The 24,051-nt window shown below is 45.7% G+C and overlaps 1 protein-coding gene across 6 annotated transcripts in view; it reads right to left on the minus strand.

Annotated features, from left to right (window-relative positions):
- The window catches only part of OLA1 (Obg like ATPase 1), a 215,301-nt gene extending 198,309 nt beyond the window's left edge, over positions 1-16,992 (minus strand). The window contains exons 1-3 of one of the 6 annotated variants that reach the window (XM_006116487.4): positions 16,837-16,991; positions 16,038-16,138; positions 10,552-10,695 (exon numbers count right to left, since the gene is read on the minus strand). In XM_006116487.4, the coding sequence (XP_006116549.2) occupies positions 10,552-10,695; positions 16,038-16,138 (245 nt within the window). In that variant the 5' untranslated portion in view covers positions 16,837-16,991. Of the gene's footprint in view, positions 1-10,551; positions 10,696-16,037; positions 16,139-16,237; positions 16,428-16,698; positions 16,721-16,836 lie in introns of those variants that run through there. The other 5 variants (XM_075933646.1, XM_075933650.1, XM_025181383.2 and 2 more) reach the window with 5 other exon arrangements.
- Between the last annotated feature and the right edge of the window lie 7,059 nt (positions 16,993-24,051).

Genomic DNA, 24,051 nt, shown 5'->3' on the forward strand with positions numbered 1-24,051 from the left:
TGCTTCCCTTTCTCCCCAAAAACCCTCAATCTGACTCAATTTCTCTGAAAATAATGCCTCTATGAATTCACACTTGTGACTTAAATCCTTACATTGGCCCACACAATACTTTCATCTGTTTCATGTTGTTTGAGCATGTTTGACAATGTATCTCTCAAGTTGTTTCCCTAGATCACCTCATGCATCTTGTAATATACAGTACTGTAAGATGCTACACATGTGTAGCCACATCTCCAGAAAGAGAACATGATAAATTTGGATTTAGTTCATATAGAAGACAAAAATACCACCATTGGATTTGATGAGTGTTTGCTCACACTCCACAATTTGCAATCCAGGAGTACAAGTGCTTCTGGCTTTTCAGATTGCAGCAACATCCAAAAGCATATTTTACACACCTGATACTTTTTTATCCAATGTATTTAAGATTACTGCAATCCAATCTACATCAAGCTACCACTAATAATTGGTTGTATTTTAGACTGTTTAAAACTTCCAATAGTCCACCTTCTTGACTTTATAAATCAAGTTGAGTAATGTAGATTCCTTACTGCAGCAGCTTTGCACTCATTTTCTATCTGCTTACTAATGCAATTCAAGGCATTGTATTTTAGTCTATTAAATACTACTTGATCCAAGATCCTGAAAACTTAAGAGGCTAATCTGCTATAGATGAACCATCCCAGCTATTGATATCATCCAATGCATTTGCTGAAAAATCCTCAGATTTTAATTCCAGAAAAAGTTTCCAGTCGTCTTGCATCTGTCTGGAAGAGCCCGAATAGCTTACTTATCTCAAGGTCAGGTTCATCTTTATACTCGTTCTTTTCGAGGTGGGTTAGATGAGGAAAACCCTTCTGTAAGTAGCCATGGATCGCCTTCTAATACTCTAATGGAAGGCAATATGTAAAGCAAATATTCAAGTTAACCGATGGCAAGATTTTCCTTACACAACAGTCCCTGACAGATATTTGAAAGAATTATACTTATCAGGCATAGCACTATGTTCATTTGGTAGCTATGCAAGTCTTCTTAAGCAATGATCAAGAAATAATACTTCCAGGGGTAATGCATGGCACATTCCCTCCCTAAATGCCATGGAGAAGCAAAGAGCCAGAGCCTCTAGGTGGCCCAAAAACTAATGAGGGTAGGAGAAAGGGGCCCTCTAGCACCCAAAGCGGAAATCAGATTCCCCACATTCACTGGCAAGGTGGCCCCGCCTTCTCCATTGGCTCCCAGCCATGTCACGAGGGGGAGGAGGCAGGGCTGCTATCTGCACTCACCTGGACGAAGCTGAATGACGTACCCAGGAAAGCAGAGTGGGCTAAGAATGCATCACTCCGCTTCCTCCGTCAGTGCCGGTGAATGCGGAGAGGGAAGCCCTACTAACCCCTTGGCCACGTCGCTTAGGAGAGGAGCAGCAGCAAAGGCTGGCCAGGGATAAAAGCGGTGTGTCCCAGCCCTCCCCAGGGCTAGGGTGGAGCAGGGAGGAGTCATGGGGGGAGGGGTTGTCAAGTGCCCTGATGTCACTCTTTAGCAGTCACTGAACACTTCAGCTTTGTTATACTGACCCAAATTTAAAGGTAATCTGTCTTTCAGCAGTACATCTTAAGGCTGCCCCCTCTCAGAACTTACATGGTTTGCTTTCTTTGTGTTAAGGCCAGTCACAGAAGTATTAGCTATTTCACCATCAGATGATCTGCTCCCATAGCAATTCTGGAGTGCTTTAAGCACCTGCCAGAGGCTTGAAAATATAATGTGATCCATCACTAGCAAGCCACTTGGCTTTTTCCTGACTTAGTTTTCAGACACAGGAGTGCCTACACTTCAGTGCTGATTAAGGCAAGCAAGCTGGCACCAACAGACTTTACCGACTTGGCAGCTGCTGCCTTTACATCTTTCACATTTCAACGTTTTTCTTTTTAACCAAGTGTGGTTAGTTTGTGTTTGAGTGCAAAGTTTAAAATAAAGACTATTGAAAAGCTAGAAAAGATTTTGGACACCACAAGGATCTTAAAAATGTGTAATGTAAATGTATTTGTTGGGGTGAGTTTTATAGCTGGAGTCATACTGTATCCATATAAATGAGCAAATTAAAAGCTCTTCGTATCTGGCTGCCTGCATTCGCCTCTCAAAACGGACACTTTAAAAAATAAGCTTCTCCCTATGAGAATTTAGCATCAATAAGTGCCCACCACAAATGGATTTGGCAAAACAATGGAGAACTTACAAGTTAATATATCTGATGCTGTTACTGACTCAGCCTTAAAAAGGAGAACTTGCTCAGAAATTTGTTTTTTGTATGGACTGTAATACTGCTAACAAATTTCTGAACCATCAGTAAGAACTTTTTCCAAACAAAGAACATATTTCCTACAAAGCATTATAGGCCTTATGCCATGTTTCTTATCAGCAGTCCACTTGAATAGCAGCCAACAACAGAATAGGTAGCAGTAGCAGCTTGCTGTATTTAGCACGTAATATAACAACCAGAAGCACTTTATACTAAGACAGCTCCCCAAAATGACTGAAGACAGCAGAATTCTATTTACTTGTCCTTCCAAATATTTTAACGTATTTGGGCTTGCTTCCACACAGAAAAAAAGTTTGATCTTTTACTCCTCCACCTAAGAATCATATCAGGGCCAGCATCCACCAAGGGTTCTCACATTTTTGATGGTCTGAATACAGCCACCAATTTTTGAAGGTGGCCACTCTGACAATTTTTCCTAAAATACTTGGGCTATTTCTACGGTGTGCTAATTACAAGGGCACAGGTGTGTCTCTACAGCCACACCATTGTAAGGTGCACGGTGTAGGTATTCTTTTGCTTAGAATTCTCACAGAAATAAAATAAAGCCACCTCCAACAACGGACGTTAGCTTCATCCCTGGCCTTCTGCCAGCAAAGTACTGTCCACCAGGTGCTTTTCCACCATTAAAAGTTTGTCATTCAGGGAAGGGGGGCAGGAATGTCACCACTCTGAGTGACAAAAGGTTTTAACAATGACAGAACAGTGTAGACTAAAGATGTTAAATATTGATTGATTTACTAGCCAAGCAGCCAATGGAGTTTATATCAACTACTCTATAGGCACTTCCACATTCCTCCTCTGAAATGTACAAGAGCCCCAGTGGGGGCTCTTCTGCATTTCGAAGTTGGAACTCTGTGTGCAACCTAGGGCCAGTGAGAAGTCCTGCTGACTCTGGGCTCCACCTGGGCGCTTCTGCTTTGAAATGCACACGAGCCCAGGGGACTTCCTGCTGGTCAAGGCTGCACCTGCTGTGCCAGCTTTGAAATCTACAAGAGTCCCCAGCGGGGGCTCTTGCGCATTTCAAAGTGAAAGCACCCACATGGAGCCTGGGGTCAGCGGGGGACTTTCAGTCCCCCGCTGACCCCAGGCTCCATAAGGCGCTGCCACTTTGATATGCCGCACGGAGCCAGGGTCAGCTGGGGACACCCCAGCTGATCCCAAGTTCTGTGCAGTATTTCAAAGCAGCAGTGCCATACAGAGCCCAGGATCACCAGGAGACACCCCAGCTGACTCCAGGTTCCACAGAAATGCCACACAGAGCCCAGGGTTAGCTGGGGAATCCGCAGCTGACCCCGGGCTCTACACAGCGCTGCCACTTTGAAATGCCGCCATGGCGTTTCAAAGCAGCAGCGCCACACTGAGCCCATAACCCAGGCTCTGTGTAGTGCTGCCTCTTTGAAGTATTCCCTCTTCCCCTCGTCCCCCTTTGCTGCCTCTAGAGGCAGCAAGGGAGGGGGGGGAGGAAGCGACTAGTCAACTTGACTATCCAATAAGCATTAACATCCTTAGTGAAGGCATGGCCTTAATTAGCTTTAGGAAAGATAAGTAGCCACATATGCATGCCCAAATCGTAATTTATTTTTGCAGGTTTTTATTGCAGACTCAATGTACAGTTGTCTCTACTAGTTTCTATTCTGTTTAGATCTAGTAGAGAATAATGTGCTTTTTACACTTTTGTCTTTTTTGTTGTTGCTCTTTTGTCCCCTCTCCCTTTTTATTTTGAGGCTTGCTAGCTAGTATATTTATTTCTGTTAAAACTATATTTGTACATTTGTTAACTATACTTTATCCCCCAGTCACTGCCCAGGAAGCTATGGCTAAACAAAACAAAGTGTGTTCTTGTGGCAGCCTTTGAAAAACGTTGTCTGTATTCCCAATGTTAGGCTTGAAACCAATTTACAAAAGCTGTTACAAGTAATGGATTTTCTATAACTAAAAACCACCTAAAAGCAGATTTAGAGGACTTGGGTGCTATGGCTGAATTCCCTATCAGGAGTCCAAAGAGTATTTTCCTGAAAACTATTGCACTAAGGCAAGGGTCAGCAACCTATGGCTCTCAAGCCAAATACAGCTCAGTATGGAACCCAACAGAACTCTTTTGTCATTCCCAAAATACATGCAACTTTTTAAATTAAAATGAAAAATGCCAACACTGATACACAGCAGGTTGCATGGTGGCTGCCCTCACACAGGCAGCACCTCCAGAGCAAGCTGGATTTGACCAATTATGATATAATCTTCAATAAAATGTGCAAAAACATGCAGCAGCAGAAGTCCCATTAAATGAATCATTATGTGAAATATCAATAATGTTAAGTTGTCTATTTTCAGTCATGCAAATGGCTCTCTGTTGACCACTTGTTCTGAATTTTGATTTAGTTTGGCTCTTTGTTATCCCTTAGTACGAGGGTCGGCAACCTTTTCAAACCAAAAGGATTGTGCCCTAGTTTGCCTTATAGCAAGTGAAATACGACTAGACACATGGGAATGAGTTAATTATGAGAAAGTACAAATAAAAGACTCAAGACTGTTTGCACCATGCTTATTAAGAAAGCCATCTTGATACTAAGAAAACAGAAGAGGTAAGGAGATCAGGATGAATCTACTGTAAATGCCTGGTTTTTGAAAGATTAAATACAATGTTACTACAGCAACAAAATACAGTACTGGAACTAAAATGTGCTCTTTCCTATCCAGACAAAAAAGATAGTCCAAATTGTGGGCTTTAAAATTTCTTGCATTGCTGGCACATGATTTACTTTTAACACCAGAAGTGTGTGTCGCAACGTTTTATTGGCCCGAGAACAAGTTGAAGTGAAAGTTAAAATAATTTTTTTTGGCCTCTCTTTGTTTATGTAATCATATAGGTTTCCAGAACTACAAATTTACACGCCAAAGTTTCCCTCAAACAGAAGTAGGGAACCTAATGCCCAGGGGCCAAGTCTAGCCCTGGGATTGCTTGGATCTGGCCCCCAAAACTCTGGGCTCCACCCCAACACTGGGGAGCCCACGCTGGCGCTCCAAACCTCCGTCCTCCCCTATGGGACTGAAGCACACAAAATCTACTAGCCTAGGCCCTCCTAGACTCTGGCATGCAAGGGGAATGTGTGAAGCGTCTTTCTCCTTCTCCATCAGGGGTCATGTCAGTGAAGGTTTGGGTTGAGGGTTTTTTCCCCTTCTTTTTCCTTCTCACTTACATGTGGCCGCCTGATTATTTTCTCTGTGGTTCAGTGGCCCTGACCGAAAAAAGGTTCCTCACCCCAAAAGACAGATCATCTTGTATGGGTGCCGACAACTGGCATCTACTGATCTCCAGCTGCCCTGCTCTGAAGGTACCAGAGAGGAAAAGGTAGCAATACCTACTCATAGGGAAATTCTGCACCAAGCCATTAAAAATTCTGTGCACAATATTTTAAAATTCTGCAAAACTAAATTAAACACCACTAAAAATCACTCCAGTTTCAACTATTTTGGTAATTTGTTTCAAAGTACCTCTCAACAAGTATGTCAACACTACACACATTCTCCCAGGAGTTAAAAAAATAAAACAACACACACAACACACCACTCTCTGACAACCCAGCTCCCATTGGGGGCTGAAGGATGGGTCTGCATGTGGCCCTCGGACACCTCTGTTCTCCAAGAGCCCAGCCACAGGGAAACCAAGAAGCCAACACATTAGTATGCCCCTCCCCCTAAGCCCAACTGTGGCACACTCCCAGAGCCCAGACACACCTCCCTCCCCTCAAGAGCCAGATATGACAACCCCCAAACTAGGACCCCTGCACTCCAAAAACCTTTACTCCCCCAGCAAATGTAATGTGGTATTGCCCAGCCTTCTCTTCCCTTTGCCAAAATTGGGTCTCACATCCAAAGGGGAATGAGGATGAAGTGCAGCAGCCATAGTGTGCAGAGCCTCCAAACTGGGGAAGTCAATAATTTTTAATGGGGAGTCACTCCAAGAATTTGGAAAGTGGTCAAGGGTCACCACTCTTCCAAGATATTAATGGTGGAGTTGTGGGGATGGGATGAAGGTTGGGTGCAAAAGGAAGCATGGGGGGAAGAGAGTGGGGTGCCGGAGAGGGTGTGAGATCTGGAAGAGGGGCAGAGGATTTGGATTATGTGGGGCATGGAGGCAGGAGTGGTGGAAGGGAGGAGATGGAGTGCCAGAGGTGACTGCCAGCCAGCAGCCTAGCACATTTCTCAGGCAGGTTCCTACCTGCCCTGCCCAGGCTGCAGGGCTATTATGTCTGAATAGCTACAAGCCTGAGGGGAGAGGTACTTTGAAGAACAGGCAGCGCACAAACAGGTAGCTTCCATTTGCCAGAAACAGGTCAATGGATTGTACTGGGGGGGGGGCAGCACCTAAAGCCTCTCCCACCCTCCCCTGGCGCTCACAGCTGTTGAAAGACAAGCAGCCTGGCAACCACTCTTCTAAGTAGCGGGGGAGGAGGGGGGAACGGAGGCAAGTAGGGAGCCTGCCTGAGATGCCCCGTTGCATCCACAGGTTAGATCTGGTGATTTGGCGGGCTGCATCCAATCTGCCAGCCGTATTTTGCCTAACCCTGCTCCACCCCCACTAGGCTGGAAACTCTGCAGAGTCTAGCTTGCAGCAACCAAATTTCAGCTACCTCTATTGGTGGCCAGCAGTTCTGCAGATTCAATTCTCTAGAGCAGCATTTCCCAAACTGTCGTCCGTGGCCCAGTACCGGTCCTTAGGAAAAGAATACCAGGCCTCAGAAAATGTTTTGCGAGAGCTGGCCTCACTGCCCGCAACCCCCAAGATGAACACCGCGCTGAGCTCCCAGTGTCAACGGAGATAGCGCAAGCTTCCTGCAGGATCAGGTTCCAGAAGTGCACGGGCTTCTCTCCCCCCTGCCCCAACAGCTGGCGTAGTACCTAAAATGCGGTCCATCACGCACTGGGGACTTTGCTCCCCTGCTGCCTTCCTGCGCACGGGGGAGTGGGTGGGGATCCGGGACTGCGCTGGTTCCAGCTGCTCAGCCAGCACGTGCTGCCACGGGGAGCACAGGAGCAAGGCGCGCACTGCCCGAGCAGTTGGGGCAGGCGCAGCCTGGGACTCCCCCTCTCTCCATGCTAGAAGGCACAAGGCGTGCAACGGACCATCATGTCAGGTACCACGCCGCTGTTTGGGGGACAGGGGAGCAGCCCACACACTTCCTGGACGTTGGCAGCTACAGGATCCCCAGGTATCGGTCCCTGTCCCCTCCACCGCCCAACCCCCACATGTACCCTTCCCCAGCACCCACAAGCACCCAGTCCCCTTCCCCAGCACCCACAAGCACCCTTCCCCAGAACTCTGTCCTAGCACCCACAAACACAGCTGGGGCCACATTAGTGAGGTTTGAGGGGTGGTGTTTTTGTATCTTGTGTGACCCCAACTGACTTTTCTGTGGGCTAAAGTTGGCACTTGGAGCTTTGGGAGGACCAGAAAATTTGCATATTCATCATTTGCTTAATGAATATGCAAATAAATGTTACCAGTCCTCCAAAAGCCGGTGAATGGATTTACTGGTCCCCAGTATCAAAAAGTCTGGGAACCCCTGCTCTAAAGAAAACAAATATCCTTTGGCTATCTACGTCAATCAAGCTTATAAGAATCAGAGTGCTGTTCAAACTGTGACTTTCACAAAGTGTCAATTATTTTGCCTGAAAATTTACTAAAAGATAATATTCAGTGGCAGAAATAAGTGGGAAAGAGTACCAATTGCCTAATTTTAAAGTGTCAGTAGTGCTACTTCTATAAAGAGAACAGAAATTAAACAAGTTTTTCCACAAACTGAAATAAGACGAAGGAAAAATGATTATCCCTTTGATTTTTAATTCCACCCACATTACCACGTTTGTTTTACAAAACAGGCCCTAGAAACATTTTGATCATCAACTTTTAGCTCTTCAAAACACCATTCTTCCATAAGGTCCATCAGCGTTAACACTCCACTATGGGTAAGTCTAAACATAAAATGTTATTTCGAAAGTCGCAGTCTAGACACGGTTCTTTGGAAAAGACTTTTTCGAAAGATCCTGTAAACCTCATTTTTGAGGAGTACAGGATCTTCCAAAAACGGCTTTTCTTTTCAAAAGAACTGCGTCTAGACCACAATTTCACTTTCGAAATAGCGTTTTTCGAGAAAATGCTGTGACAAATATGCAAATGAAGCATGGGAAATTCAAATCCTGGCTTAGTTTGCAATTTCGATGTGTCTAATTCGCATCCCTCTTTCAAAAGACTGAAATAGTCTAGACATAGCCTATGTCTTACAGTAGGATCCAAGAAAACGTTTAAAAAAAAAAAGAGTCATTATGCCTTGCAATTACTGTATATGGTGTTTCTACAGTCAACAATTTTTTTGTTTTGTCTTCTGAGATTGTAAGCTCATTGGGGCAAGAATTAAAGCAGTATTCTATATCCTGCATTGCACTCCTTATACTACCAGTGCTCGTATTAGAAGAAATCTATAACACTAAGATCTCTACACTAATTTGTTTTCCAGTATCCAAAAAAGTATTTGATACATAATTATTTCTAATACATTTCAATTATAGATAGAAAGAGGCTGGCAAGTTTTAAGAAATTAATATTTGGCCAACAATTTCATTTTATTTCTGCTGATGATCTGGTACTAAAATGGAGCTGTAACAAACTGGAACTGTGCAAAATACACAGAAATGCAGACACATGCCACCTTTGTTTTATTATTATTTTAGCTTGATCATCATATGGCTTCATCAGCAACCTCAAAGCTAGAATTTCTAAGTGATAAAGAAAGGTGTTTATACAGTTTGATTTCCAAAAGCAAATAAACGGGAGTCATTTTAAAACTGTGATTTCTGGTTTAAGTATGCACACTTCAAGTAGGGATTTAATAGTGTAGTCGATTAACCAATAAACAAAAGCGTATAGGTTAATGCTAGACTACACACATTTCTTTTCCCCCTCCCTTCCCCTTGCAAATAAATTTTTTGGCAGGCTGGCCAGCAACCCAGCTCAGTCCTGGCTCACACTGGGTCTGGGACCTACCCCTGCTGTGACTCTGCATTTAAAGTGTATTAGGAGCTGGGCGGGCAGGAAACCCAGCTCAGTTCCGGCTCACACCAGGTCCAGGTCCCTCAGACTCACCCTAGACAGGGGTGCTGCCTCCCCATTCTGCTGCCTCTATCAGAGTACTGAGTGACAGGCAGCCAGTCTGCAAGGGGAGCTGGTTTTAAACTGGATCAGCTCCCACGTGGTACCCCGCCCTGCTGCCTCTGATACAGTTGCTGCCAGCACCACCCCTGGGGACTATAGACTAGTCAACTAACATAAGAATTCATGAGGTTACTTGACTATTCAATTAGCCAATATTTAACATCCCTAACTCCAAGTCAGATGCTCAATTTATCAGATATAACTCTAATATGCCTTATAACAGAAACAAGAGTCCAGAGACAGGTGATAACTTTGATTATAGGCAAAGAAAAACACATGTATCAAAACGTCCAACTATTTTTAGGAGACAAATGAAAGAATATGATAGAAGCCCATAAAATAGTAATAGAAAGAGGTAACTAAGAGTGGACTTTTTTCCTCTTATTAAAAAGATGACATTTAATTAGGGATATTAAAATCCCTGTTCATCAGTGAACTTGTTTAACCTTAAATTTAACCAGTTAACTGATTAAGCCAGACTCTGCTTCCTGATGCTTACCAGGTAACCATTCACATCTTTATATTTAATGAAACTGAGAAGCAAGTTTACAACCACCAAAGGTAAATAATGGACCAGTTAGAAAGTAGTAACCTGTGCAATTCACTGTTACATCATCACTGACGCCCTAACCTGAGTAAAATTTTAAAAAGGAATTAGATTATCAGGGACAATTAAACCATATATATTTATTTTAAATAGAATAAAAAATTAGAGCTATAAACCAATCATGGCATAAACTAGCTCTAATTGATAAAGGTTCTCAATGGGCAGCTGGTCTGATCAGGAAGGGCAATTTCTAATTGTTCTATCACAAATGTCACATGGAAGGAATTAAATTCCAGCTACTCATAAAAGTCATTCTAAAAGATCTTAATTCTGAACTAAAAGTCACACATTGAGGCAGTCTTTATAAGAAAGTGAATACAGAAAAAAGAGACACTCTGAACTAACATGAATCCTTTACAATAACTTAGGACACTTTGTTAACAAGCATTTTAGTTAGAACAAAATAAGATTTAGAAATACCTTGGAGGCTTATGGTACTGGCATAAGAAGTCAAACCTATCATCTGGCACAGGTACCCGACTCTCATTTGGATCAATGGTGCAGAAAGGGAAGTTTTCCGCTGCTGCTTGACTTTTTGTTAACACATTGAAGAATGTTGATTTCCTATAAACAAAAAACCCTCTTAATCTAGTTTCAATTAGAGGTATCAAAAAGAGCAAGATAAAAAAAAAATTCTCATTGTATTTTGGATCTCAGAATAGAAAGACCAGATCCCCACAAAAGAATATTATGAATAAAATCACAGTGGATTAGGATAGACCACAAGGAGTTAAAAATACATTAAATAGTATCAATTGTTCCTCTTCTAGTACAGACAGTTCCCAGGTTATGTACAAGATAGGGACTGTAGGTTTGTTCTTAAGTTGAATCTGTATGTAAGTTGGAACTGGGGTCAGCCGCTGCTGAAACTGATCAGTTTCAACCGCGGCTGAATCTGGATGCCAGTTCTGACTTATGTACAGATTCAACTTAAGAAACCCAGGCGTCCCCAAGTCAGCTGCTGCTGAAACTGATCAGCGGCTGATTCCAGGAAGCCTGGGGCAGAGCAACTCTGCCTCGGGCTTCCTGTAGTCAGACGCTGGTCAGTTTCAGCAGCGGCTGACTTGGGGATGCCTGGGGCAGAGCAGCTGGGGTGCTGCTGGGTTGGTCCGGAGCGGCGCTGCGGGACCAACCCGTCAGCCTCCAGCTGCTCTACCCCAGGGGTAGACAAGAAAAGCCTGGTCTGCTGGGGGGGGGCACTAGCTGCACTCTCCCCCCCCCCCCCCCCAGCAGACCAGGGAGACGGGGGTGGTGGGACCGCCCAAGTCCTCCACGGCTTTGCTCCGTCTCCCTGGTCTGCTGACCTGGGAGACGTGGAGCAAAGCCGCAGAGCAGGCGGGCAGCAGGACAGTCCCACTGCTGGCGTGCTCCGCGGCTTTGCTCCCCATCTCCCTGGTCTGCTGGTCAGACCAGGGAGACGGGGAGCAAAGCCGCGGAGCACGCCCGCAGGGGGACAGCTCAAGCACGCCCGGGCTGTCCCGCTGCAGGCGTGCTCCAAGGCTTTGCTCCCCGTCTCCCCGTCTGCAGGGAGACGGGGAGCAAAGCCTTGGAGCACGCCCGCAGCGGGACATCATGGAGCCAGGGCAGACCTGGGATACGGGGAGCAGCTTTTCTCGCCCCGGAGGATGGGGGTGGCGGACCGCAGCACATCTGGGCGTCCCGCCGCTCCCGTCCTCCGGGGCGAGAAAAGCCCCGTTCGTAACTGCAGATCCGACATAAGTCGGATCCGCGTAACTTGGGGACTGCCTGTACAAGACACTGTAAAAGGTACAAAGTGGAAATGGAAATCCAACCCACATTTGTGTCTTTAAAAATTTCCCACTACACGTTGTTTGCCTATGCTGCATACACACTACTCATCAGAACAAAACAGAAGTACAGCAGACCAGAAGCAGGACACAAAAATGTTACCTGGCTCCTCTGGATACCTTTTTCACAAGTCCATTGAACAGAACAGAAAAACACTGACGGTAATGGAAGTCTTATCAGGCCCTGAGTTGTAAGTCTACTGTTCTATTTTGTCCTGTGGTACCTATCACTCCCTTTTCAATTTCAAAGTAAAGAGAGAAAGCAATAGAAAGTTCAAGTAGGGTGTAGGAATGCAGGTCCCTGTTATAAGATGTGCGAACTACTGCTTTAAATTGAGATGGATATCAGCATAAATAAGCCCAAAGTACATGATCAAAAAGCAATCACAAGAAAAAAATTGGTTAAATTTGTAGCAATCCTTCAAAATACCAGTGTTCATATTTAATGTTTGTCCTGAAATAATGGAAATAAAACACTTAATTAGATTCTAGGTGTAATACTACAAACTTGGATAATAATTTATGTATTATTTTTAAAATGGCTTCATATAATCTTAGCTAAATTGTTAGTTAAGGAATATTTTTTTTTAAAAAGGAAATTCTTAAAGTAGTAGTCACTAAGAAGTCTATCCTAGAAATTCTCCCAGTCAATCACAAACTCCAGCAGTACAATGGGACTGCCACACAGGTAGGCTCTCTGCTTGCCCCAACTCCACTGCCAGCATGCCTCTGAAGGAGGAGCAGGGATCTCCACAACCTGCTCATTAGATGGGAGCAGGGAACTGTAGCCACTGGGAGCTGTGGGGACAGTGCTTACAAAGAGACGCAATAGGGGGATCCATGTGCCCCATCCAGCCGGCCTCTTCCAGAAGCATCATGGAGCCAGGGCAAGCAAGGAGCCTCCCTTAGCCCCACTGCACCAGTGACTGGGAGCTGCCAGAGGTAGAGTACCATGTGGTGAGAGCCTGCACCCCAAACCCACTCACTGAGGCAGCAAGCCTTATATCTGCCCCATCCCAGCACCCCCTCCTACACCTAAACTCCCTCCCAGAACTTGCACCCACCTCCTCCTTCACCCAAACTCCCGGCTCCAAGCTCAGTGTAGACGCTCCTACACTGCAAACCTCTGCCCCAACCTAAAGACTGCACCTCCTCCCAAACCCCAACTCCCTCCCCCAGCCCAATAAATATGTGTGAGGGTAGAGGAGAGCAAGCAATAAAGAGAAGGAGAGATGGAAGGAACAGGATGGGGCTTCAGGGAAGTAAAGGGGCCCAGGTTGCCCTTAAAATGAAAAAAAAAATTATCTTGGGCATAAAATGTTGGAGACCACTGTTTTAAAGAATTCATTACTAATATCTGCCTGAGCAAACTGTAGATTACTAATAGGGCGCTAAGCGTCCCTGGGTTTAACTTGTTTGAAAATATCTTGATCAAATGCTTAGTTACTATCTGTATGCAGTAATTTGCTTATTATTTAGGATTTTTACACGTTTAGAGCATTTGTATAAATACCATTTGGCCGTTGTAGTAGGAATGCAAGTAACTAGCTGACTATCCGTTAAGCCTAGGCTTATCGGATAGTCAAGTTACTATTCAACTAGTCATCGCCCTCTGTATCAGAGGCACCAAGAGGGGTGGGGAGAGCAGAAGCCAGTGCCCACGGCTCTTGTGCATTTCAAAAAGAGGCACAGCAACAGGGAACCCACAAGAGTGGGGATTGCTTCAGTTTCCCAACTGCACCTCTTTCCTTTATAATCTCTATTTTGGAGTTAAAGGAATTTTGGGTAAAATTACTTTCAGGATAATATCCTGTATAAATAATTCCAACAGAGTATTCTTGGTGTTACTGTCCTCAGAAAGTTTTAAAAGGAACTTCTGGACTAAAAGGAAAGCAGCATATACTTTTTCTTTTTAAAAAAAATAAAAACATAGGCCATCTTATCAGAATTGTTTGTCAATTCTAAATACATTAACTTTATGTCTGTTGAAATTTATTTCTATTATTCATATATTTAAAAAGCCTACATAAGAGAAAATGCTGCAGTCATTTGACAACTAGAAGTTTTATTCCTGTTTGTATTGTACATATTTAATATATGAGGAGAAAGATTTTTTTTTAAGTGAGTACAGCTACAAATCTTATCACCTATTGAGACCAGGGAGTGCATCCAGAGGTTCCACCCTCTAGCCTAAAAGAGGAAACAATTAAACTCGGGTCACAAATAATAATTCCAGGGGACAATGACTACAGGTCAGAAGGCAACTGTCAGTCAGGTGAGACACTATCTTTGGACATTACAACATGTAAAATCTTTCACAGGATCCAGATGTGAAGGCTTGTTGTACACTGACCCTGGCCTGTTCAAAAATGGCTCAGAAAGGCCATGAGCAGCAAAGCAAATCCAAGCTGAGTAACACATGGTCTGGTCAGTAAGACACTGATTTCTGACATCTACTGCAAACCATTATTCACAGCACATGGACATCACAGAGAAATCCGGGCTGGTGAAGTTGCACATAATAGGTGTCTGAACAACAAGCATATTCTTGGGTGGTCAAAAAGACTTGTGAATAGTAGTAGGCTCTTCTCTAATCTTGTCAATCATTCTATCTGTAGCATCCTCATGGATGTGTCAAGGAGTGATGACGTTTAACATGGGGAGTCACAGCACTGGTGGGTGTCAAACAGTGCTAGTTACAATGTGCATGGTGGAATGCAGATGAGCATTAGCCAACTTGTTATGAGACAAAATAAGTCAGACCTCAACACAAAATTGTTCTGCAGAGTAACAGAGGGTTAAGCCAAATGACAGGCAAGTATGAACATTTGCACCCCATATGCCAGCCAATTTTCTTATGTTGTTATGCAACCTCACCTTAGCAGTGGTTGCCCAAATGCAGCATAATCACCAATGACTAAAAATCTACCAAAATTCCGTATTTCAGAGGGGCAGTCATGTTAGTATATTTCAACAAAAACAATGAGGAGCCCTGTAGCACCTTAAAAGATTAACAAATGTATTTGGGATAAGATTTGGTGGGCTACTCTGATGAAGGGGGTTCCAATCCAGGAGACTTTATATCCTAGCATTTCCTAGTTATTCTTACACTTTCAATGAAAGAGAACGCTTACACAGATCTCAGAAAACTTTACCAAGGAGGGAAGATATAAAGTACCTATCGCTGTGGCACCATTAACACATTCCTAGGTAGTCATCCCTATTAGATTTACCCATATTATAACTACTACTACATTCATGGTTCTGTGTGCTATAAATTAGGAATGGTAATAACGGGATTACCACCATATTGTTTTTTTCAGTCTATTGTCTCTCCACTATAATTTTTAGCCCTTTATGTAATGTTATTGTCAGGGCTCGACAAATTATACAATCTACTCGCCATGGGCGAGTAGATTGTAACCCAGAAGAGCCGGGTTCTGGCGATCTGTGCATGTGCAAATCGCCGGATAGCGCAGCTGGCGAGCGGGCCTTGCCGCTGTTCGGCGAGCCCTGCCGTGGTTCGGCGAGCCCTAGTTATTGTACTACAGTATTTTTCACATTCTCAACTTAAAAACAATTAAAAATTTTTTTTAAAAATTATCATTTCAGACGTTTCCACACAAAATATAAGCAATTTTCAAATGAGAGCTTCTTTCAAAAATGTTATTTAAGCCAACACCTCAAACATGCATTTTGATACAAATAAGTAGTACCTTTTATTTTCACAAATTAATAGGAGACAGTTCCTCAAAAGACTTTAAAGCAGGTGAACAACTCTATATATTTCCAGAATGTAGGCCTCAAAGTATACATTAGCATATATGTCTATATTGCATTTTAGCCCTCTGGTTCAAACAAATATTTTAAGATTGACAAACCAGATCATGACTGAGTAGCATTCATGAGACATCTGATTAAAACATTTTAAACAGCCAACGGAGAATAATCAGACCATTTCTTTTAAGAAACACATACATAAAATAAAGCTTGAGTTTTGGTCCATCCTGTAGGTCTTCAATACTTGAACGACGCATACTACAATACTCGCCCTTTGAGATTTGAAAGATAACGACTCAGTTATCCTCAGTTACCTACCCAACATTTGGCAGCCCAACAATACCGACTTTCAGGGAAGTCCCAAATCTTCCAATGATTGGATGTGGCTTAACCCCATCAACTCCCTTTTTGGGGGGCATCTGAAATGACAACACAGAATTGTAGTTCCAGTCCTTCCTGATCCCTCAAGGCCTACAACACCCCACACACGTTTCCCTGCCCAGGGAGATCTCGGGTACCTTTCTGCGAGCCATACCAGCGGGGCACCGCAGAGGCAGCAGACTGTGGCCGGACACCGAGCAGCGCATGGCCCCCTCACGCCGCAAGGAGCCCTCAGGCGGCTGAGTAGGTGGATTTGGATGCTGCAGCTTCTGCAAATCCCCTGTAAAGGCTGAGCTAAAAATAACCGGCTCAGAGCCCGGGGAGCGAAATGCAACACACACCCACTCCCACCCCCAGGCAGCTGGCGCCCCTAGGAAGCCTGGCGCGTGCGGCTGGAGGGGCCCGGCGCCGCGGCGGGGATTCCCGGGCAGGCACTCGGTCAACTGGGCACCTAGGCACGGCCCACGCGCCCCACCCGCGCCAGGCGCCGCGCTTTGCCTCTTTCCCAGCGGAGGGCGGCTGCCGCCTGCCTGCCCCGCCGGACGGGCCGTGCCTGCCTCCGCACGCGCGCTGCTGCCCCGGCCGAGCCCCTGCCCACCCCGAGGCAGCTGACAGGCGGATGCGGAGCTGCACCAGGCCTGCTCCGCGGCCCCGCGCTCCCGGAGGAGGAGCGGCGCGGCGGGGACAGCGCCCCGCGGCACATGCCCGCCGGGAGGGGCCGGGCGGGCGGGTTCACCTTGCTGAGACGAGGGGGGGGCTGGGTTACACTGTCCCCGCCGGCCTCAACCGCGACAGCGCCCACACCACGGCCACGCTCGCGCCCAAGCGGCAGGCGGAACAGGCGGGGCCCACGTTGCCTCCCATTGGGCGGGACGCCCAGAGAGGAAAGGTCACGCGGGGGGCGGGGGAGCCTCGTGCTCGCACGGGCCTTGGGGGAGGCTCTAGTGGCGGTGTGGGCCGGAGGGGGAGGGGTGATGCGCTGGCTCGCCCCCCGCCCCACGGCAGGGCTCTGGCTTCCCGCCCGGTAGCCGGCTGGAGCTGTCACAAACCCTGCGGGAGCTGCTGTTCCCCGCCCGCCTGCTCGTGCCCGGCGCTGGCCTTCCTTCTGCGGCGTTCGCTTGCCTGCTGCGTGGCCACAGGCAGGTGCGACCTGCAGCCGCCGAGCTCCCCCAGCTACTCCTCTCGGGTGCCTGCAGGCCGGGCGCGGGCCTCCCACAGCGATCTCTGACACCGAGCGATGTGAAAGTTACTCCCGATGGCTAGTGTCGCCCAGCTCTCGCGCCTCTGGTTCTGCGTGTTCAAAATTAGTGCTTCGGCAACTGGCTGTCGCCTGGGCTGAGCAGATGTCCCTGTCTTCTTGGGAGAGGCCCGAGATTTAGGGCTTTTTCTTACAAAGGCACCTATTACCTGCCATACGCCTTCCGGATTTTTCATGTTTGCTACATGGTCACCCTACTTACCTCAACTGCAGCAGCAAACCCTTACTGCTGCTTTCATGCCAGGGTGGGCCAGCAGGGTGCAAAAACAAGGGAGCTGTTGCCAGACAAGACTGTAAAAACAGGTCCTGTCTATTCTACAGATCTTATGGCATTTTTTTTAAACAAATCGCAGTCTTGAATCCTTATAAAATATCCCTTTTCTTCCCCAGCCCACCCCTGTCAATAAGCATTGGCAGAGAGTACTGCTTGCCACGCTTGTACCCTAGGCAATGTAATGGTATTGTTCTTATGCAATTGATAAAATACTTTAGGATCCTTTGGGATTAAAGAAACTATATATATTCTATATAACACTGGAGTATGGGTGTTATGTAAAATATTAAGTATTTTTACTCTGTCACACTCCTCAATTCTGCATGGGATGCTTTTACTTACCATAGGCCTTCCTATTCAAATGCCCAATTTGGTAGAGTTGTTTTATAGTCTCAAACAAAGAACTTCTTAGCCCAGCTTCTGTTTAGGCATTTCTGCTATACAATCACCCAAGGAGTGGATATGATTTATAATTATTACAAAGGGAAGGCTGTATAATGCTGATGCAACTCAGAATCCATACTATCATGCTTGCTGACTTTCACTCCTTAGAAGAAAGACTCATACTTTTACATTATATGTATTTATGACAGGGCATGTGCTTCATAGCAGTGTTATTAAGATCTTTAGTGATGGAAAGATTTTGCTCCTTGTTTTAATGAGATTTAAAATCTCACTTTTAAAAAAATATTCTTCCAGACAGACACCCCTCCCTCCAATTCCTCAAGCACTCTCCACAGAAAATTCCTCCTTAAGCCAGTTTGTGCTCTTAGATTGTCCCAGTTTTTTGTGATCAGCCTTAACCTTAAGGCTACATCTACACTGCAGGCTTCTTGCGCAAGAACAAGCGTTCTTGCGCAAAAACTTGAGGAGGTTCTACACTGCACGCACGTTCTTGCACAAGTAAATTTACAATTAAGTGTCGGACTAGAGGGCTTCTTGCGCAAGAGTTACTCCTCTCCCCACGAGGAATAAGCCCTCTTGCACAAGAGCTCTTTCACAAGAAGGCAGTGTGGACGAGCAACTGGTTTCTTGCGCAAGAAACTCCTATAGCTAAAATGGCCATCAGAGCTTTCTTGCGCAAGAGAGTGTCCACACTGCCATGGACGCTCTTGCGCAAAAGCACATGGCACTATGGATGCGCTCTTGCGAAAGAATTTTTGCGCAAGAACTCTTGCACAAAACAGTTCTTGCACAAGAAGCCTGCAGTGTAGACATAGAGTAAGGGTATGTCTGCGCTACCATGTAAGATGAGAATTAATGGAGCTCTAGTTTATGGACCCTTGGCTACAAACCCAGGGCTTGAACATATACACTGCACATGGACCTTCAGTTTAGAAATTCAGGACCTAGGCCCAAATCCATGGCTCCAATGTCTGCAATACAGTATGAAGATCTGAGAAAACCAGTATATTCCAGGCTTCCTAGAGCTCCCTCCTGCTGTGACTACTCTGGTTCGTGATGTAGTGTGGCAAAACTGATTGCCCATGCAGCCTGTTACAAGAAATTGTTGCAGTTTACCAGCACATTTTGCAGAGATGTCTTTTTGGTCTGCATGCTCCCAGCAACAAGAGACAACCATGTGAAAGAGTCACTAACCTATTTCAAGAGCTTCTCTTGCTTGTTTTCACTCCTGTTTTTGCTAACAGACAAAGCATCCGAGATACATGGTGGAAAGTGATTTCTGAGCTCCCAGAAGTTCCCAGTGGAAACAGAGGACAACACAGACATGGAAGAATTTAACTGGCTGATGCTGCTTGTGACTCTTGGTGTAGCTGCTGATGCCCCCTATGTAGGCCAGCACTTCTGGAGAAGGGTCACAGGAACAGATTGGTAGGATTCCATCCAGTGGAGGACTAGCAATGAGTCCAGCACTTTCACATGAAGAAAGCTACATTTCTGCAGCTTTGTGAGCAGCTTGCCCCAAACCTTCAGTGTAAGGACAGACAAACAAGGGCAGCCATGCCAGTCCAGAAGTGGGTTGCTGTAACCTTGTTGAAACTGTGTATCCCAAACTGCTCTAAGACTGTTGCTAAACATTCAACATTGGAAAGTCTACCATAGTTAAAATGGTCACAGAGGTTTTTTGAGGCAGTCAGACAAGATTCATCCCAAAATAGTGGACATAAACAAGATCTCTGAAGTAATTGCTGATTTTAAGAGAATGGGGTTTCTGAAATGCATTGGGGCAATATATATGAATCGTGGCCATAATTTGCCCTCCCCAAAGAGCACAAACACATAATCACAAATGGGTACTACCCTATTATACTGTAAGCCCATGTACATGCCAACATGGGCTTCACTGGAAAAGTTTGTGATGCCTGGGTTTTCGATCTATCAGGAATCTACATTAATGGACAGGCTAGGACAAATTCCCATTGGATGGTATTATCATAAATGGAATAACTGTCCCCAGCATTACCCCCTTTTGCCTTGGCTTATGAAACTATATCCAGATCTCAGAAGGTGATTGAATGTGCATTTAGCAGACTTAAATCTAGTTAGCAGTTTACAAAAACATTTGGATTCCAGTGTCCTCAAGGCTTATTACATTATTGTGGCTTGCTCTGCTCTACATGCCTTTGTGAAGCCAAAGGTGAGCCATTTGTTCCTGAATTAAACTATGACAGTAATGGATTGCCTAATCAGTACACTTAACTATAAAGTGCATCTATCACACTGGGAGCAGGATTTACCTGAGCAACACAAGTCAGAGATGCTTCGTTCTGTTACATTATACATCTACATGGGCCAATAAAAAAGGGTTAATAGTACATTTATGAGTGTGTTTGTGCAATGTTTACAGTAAATGAGGTGCTGTCCAACTTCATTATGTATTGTGAAAGATAAGACTGCAATGCATCGTTGATATTGATGACAGGACTGATTATGAACTGGGGCTGAGGGGAATTGATTGCCATTTTTAAGTACAGGCAGTCCCCGACTTACGCGGATCCGACTTACGTCAGATCCACAGTTATGAACGGGGCTGCCCCAGAGTACACGGACTGCGGGACCTCGCGGTCCTGCCGCCCGTGTACTCTGGGGCTTTCTCTGCATCTCCCTGGTCTACAGACCAGGAAGACGCAGAGCAAAGCCGCGGAGGGGCTGCCCTGCTGCCCGAGCCCCCCCCCACTCCCCCTCCGCGGCTTTGCAAAGCCGCGGGGGAAGCCAGCAGCAGGACAGCCCAGACGCCCCGCGGCTGTCCCACTGCCGGCGTCCTCAGAGGCTTTGCTCCCCGTCTCCCTGGTCTGCTGGTCTCCAGCAGACCAGGGAGACTGGTAGCAAAGCCGCGGAGGACCCAGGCGGCGGGACCGCGGTGCGTCTCAGTCCGCCGCCCGTGTCTTCCTGGTCTGCTGGGGTGGGGGGGGCGCAGCTAGTACACCCCTCCCCCCCAGCAGACTAGGCTTTTCTCCGGACGCCTGTGGCAGAGCAGCTGGGGTGCTGCCGGTTGGTCCCGCAGCGCCGCTCTGGGCGCTACTGGTCCAACCCAGCAGCACCCCAGCTGCTCTGGTCCTGATTCAGCCGCTGCTGGTCAGTTTCAGCAGCGGCTGAATCAGGACGCCTGGGGCAGAGCAGATGGGGTGCTGCTGGGTTGGTCCGGTAGCGCCGAGGAGCGGCGCTACTGGAGCAACCCAGCAGCACCCCAGCTGCTCTGCCCCAGGCGTCCTGATTTAGCCGCTGCTGAAACTGACCAGCGCTGACTACAGGAAGCCCGAGGCAGAGTTGCTCTGCCCCGGGTTTCCTGGAATCAGCTGCTGATCAGTTTCAGCAGCAGCTGACTTGGGGACACTTGGGGTTCTTAAGTTGATTCTGTATGTAAGTCAGAACTGGCGGTCAGTTTCAGCAGCGGCTGAATCTGGACGCCAGTTCCGACTTACATACAGATTCAACTTAAGAACAAACCTACAGTCCGTATCCTGTACGTAACCCAGGGACTGCCTGTACAGTGCATGGCATAACAGCTTATAAAATAGGGAGGGGATATGTGGCAACAAATGTGGATTTATAGTATGGCTTGATGGAGTCAAATGCATTAAGAAATACTGTTTATATACAACTTTCCAGTTGTCCCTTATCACAGTTACCTTTATAATGTGCATAGCAAGTAGTATGATATAACAGCAATACTTCTTAATAAAATAAAAACATGTATATTTGAACATGTATTATAAAACTACAATATTAAATCCTTGTCAGGAAAACCAGATGCAATTACAACCAATACCAAACCCTTTAAGCCAGGGAGTGGGGAACCTCAGGCCCTGGGGCTGGATGCAGCCTCAATCTTGACTGGATCTGGCCCCCAACGCTTAGGGCCACCCTTCTACCCCAGCACTGGGGAGCCCATGCTGGTGCTCCAGTCCCCCCACTGCAGGGCCACCATGTATCGTGGATGCTTTGTCTGTTAGAAGTCCCCCTGCTGCCCCACTGCAGGGCTGGATCACACTCACTGTAGTAGGTTGGGCTCCCCGTGTGCGTCTATACTGCACCTGAAGCTTGAAATAAGCTTCACAATTTGAGCTACACAAATTGCATAGCTTATTTCAAATCAATTTCAAAACAGCTTATTTCAAAATTTGGTGCTGTCTACAGAGCACTTATTTTGAACTATATCAGAGGTATCCCAAACTAGCACTGCAGTATAGTAGCAGCCCCTTAGGCTTTGGTGTGCAAGGAAAATGTGGGAAGTGTCTTTTTCCTTCTCAGTCAGAAGCCACATCAGTGAAGGTTTTTTTCCTTCACTTGGGTGTGGCCCCAACTGATTTTTCTGTGATTTAGTAGCCCCCAATCTAAAAAAGGTTTTTTACCCCTGCTTTAAACAAAAAACACTGCATAAACAGTGAAACCATTTTCAAAAAAAGAATGTCCTACTGTGGCATATATTTGCCCCTCCCTCATTCTCCTTTCCCTTCTTTCAGGTTTAGCCTATACTTCCCATCTCTCAAAGGAAGCATTTACAGGTGCAAGGGTCTGCACTAGCGTGGAAGCTTGAAGTAGGAAATGAGACTGCAATGGGGGGATAATTGCATAGTACAGATTTGCCCTGCCTCACGCTAAGTCCCAATTGCACTGTCCACTCAACCACAGAACTTCTCATACTGTTCTTGCTCTGCATCACGTGATACTGTGGAAGGGACTCCAAATGAGATGTGGAGCAGCAGGAGGCTAGACCTTGGGTGCCATAAGCATAAATAGCCGATTGAACAGGCTCTCTTTGCTAGAATCTGTCTTCATCAGCTGATATTCCTGCTCTAAAAACTGCTGCAACCTTCTCTTATGCTGAAATTCTGTCCTCTTACTTTGCAAACTGTCTGTGCCATTCCACCTGCCATCAATCTTTCCCCGCTGGTAATGGACCTGTTTATTGGCCCTCTCCAAAGTGTCAAACATTAGTGCATCACAGAAACACTGAAATGGTTTGGACCAATCCATGACAGTTTGGCATTGGGACTTGCAGCCGTGGCCTGCACTTCCAATGTGGAAGGACCAGTAGTGGTTGAAAAACTTAAATTCAGGTATCAAATAGTGCAATATTGTGTTAGTACTTCAAAAACAGCTTTGACACATCAGGAAAAAGTGCCTTATGGAATTGCAAGGTCAAAAAATGATACTGGGAATAGATTGAAGCTCTTTTTTACATAAAGAAATGTCTCAAAAGTGCCCCTTGGACACATCTAAGTTAATCTTGGTGAAAAAGAGACCAGAAACAGTGGTAAGTTAAAATTTACAATTGCTTATAATTTAAAAATTGCATACCAACTTGGCCTTTTGGAGTAGGGATGGAGGAGAGCCAGAAACTGACTAGGCTAATGGGCTACTTCTGCATTATGCAATTTTATTGCTGATTCCATGACTCTCTTCCAAGATTGAGGGGTGGTATCCTGAAGCTTCTCCAAGTAGGGACCCAGAATGTGCTGCAGCTGCTCCAGTGGAAAAACATCCTCAGGGATTGATTTGAGCACAAGAGTCACTTTGGCAGCCTCATCCATCTTTTGCTGTCTTTATTTCAGTTCTATATTGGATACAGGGTAAGAAAGTCTCCATCCTGGTTGAGCAGGCTGTTGTGAAACACTCAAACAGCTTATAAAAGGGATAGGATAATGGTGAGTTCCTAGAGGTTTGTTTGTCATCCCTGTGTTTTAGATAATCAGTTTTGACCTACTTAATCTGCTCCCTGCACTAGTCACTAGCCTGGTAAATTCCCAATACCGCCAGCTTGTTTACCAGTATACATGGTCATGCTGGAACTTAGCTAACATCAATGGCTATGTCTACATTGGTGCGATCTTGCACAAAAGCGGCTGCTTTTGCACCAACACTTGCTGCCTGTCTACACTGGCCACGAGTTCTTGCGCAAGAACACTGATGTTCTAATGTATGAAATCAGTGCTTCTTGCACAAGAACTCTGATG

This window comes from Pelodiscus sinensis, chromosome 7 (assembly GCF_049634645.1).
Source record: "Pelodiscus sinensis isolate JC-2024 chromosome 7, ASM4963464v1, whole genome shotgun sequence".
NCBI lineage: Eukaryota > Metazoa > Chordata > Testudines > Trionychidae > Pelodiscus > Pelodiscus sinensis.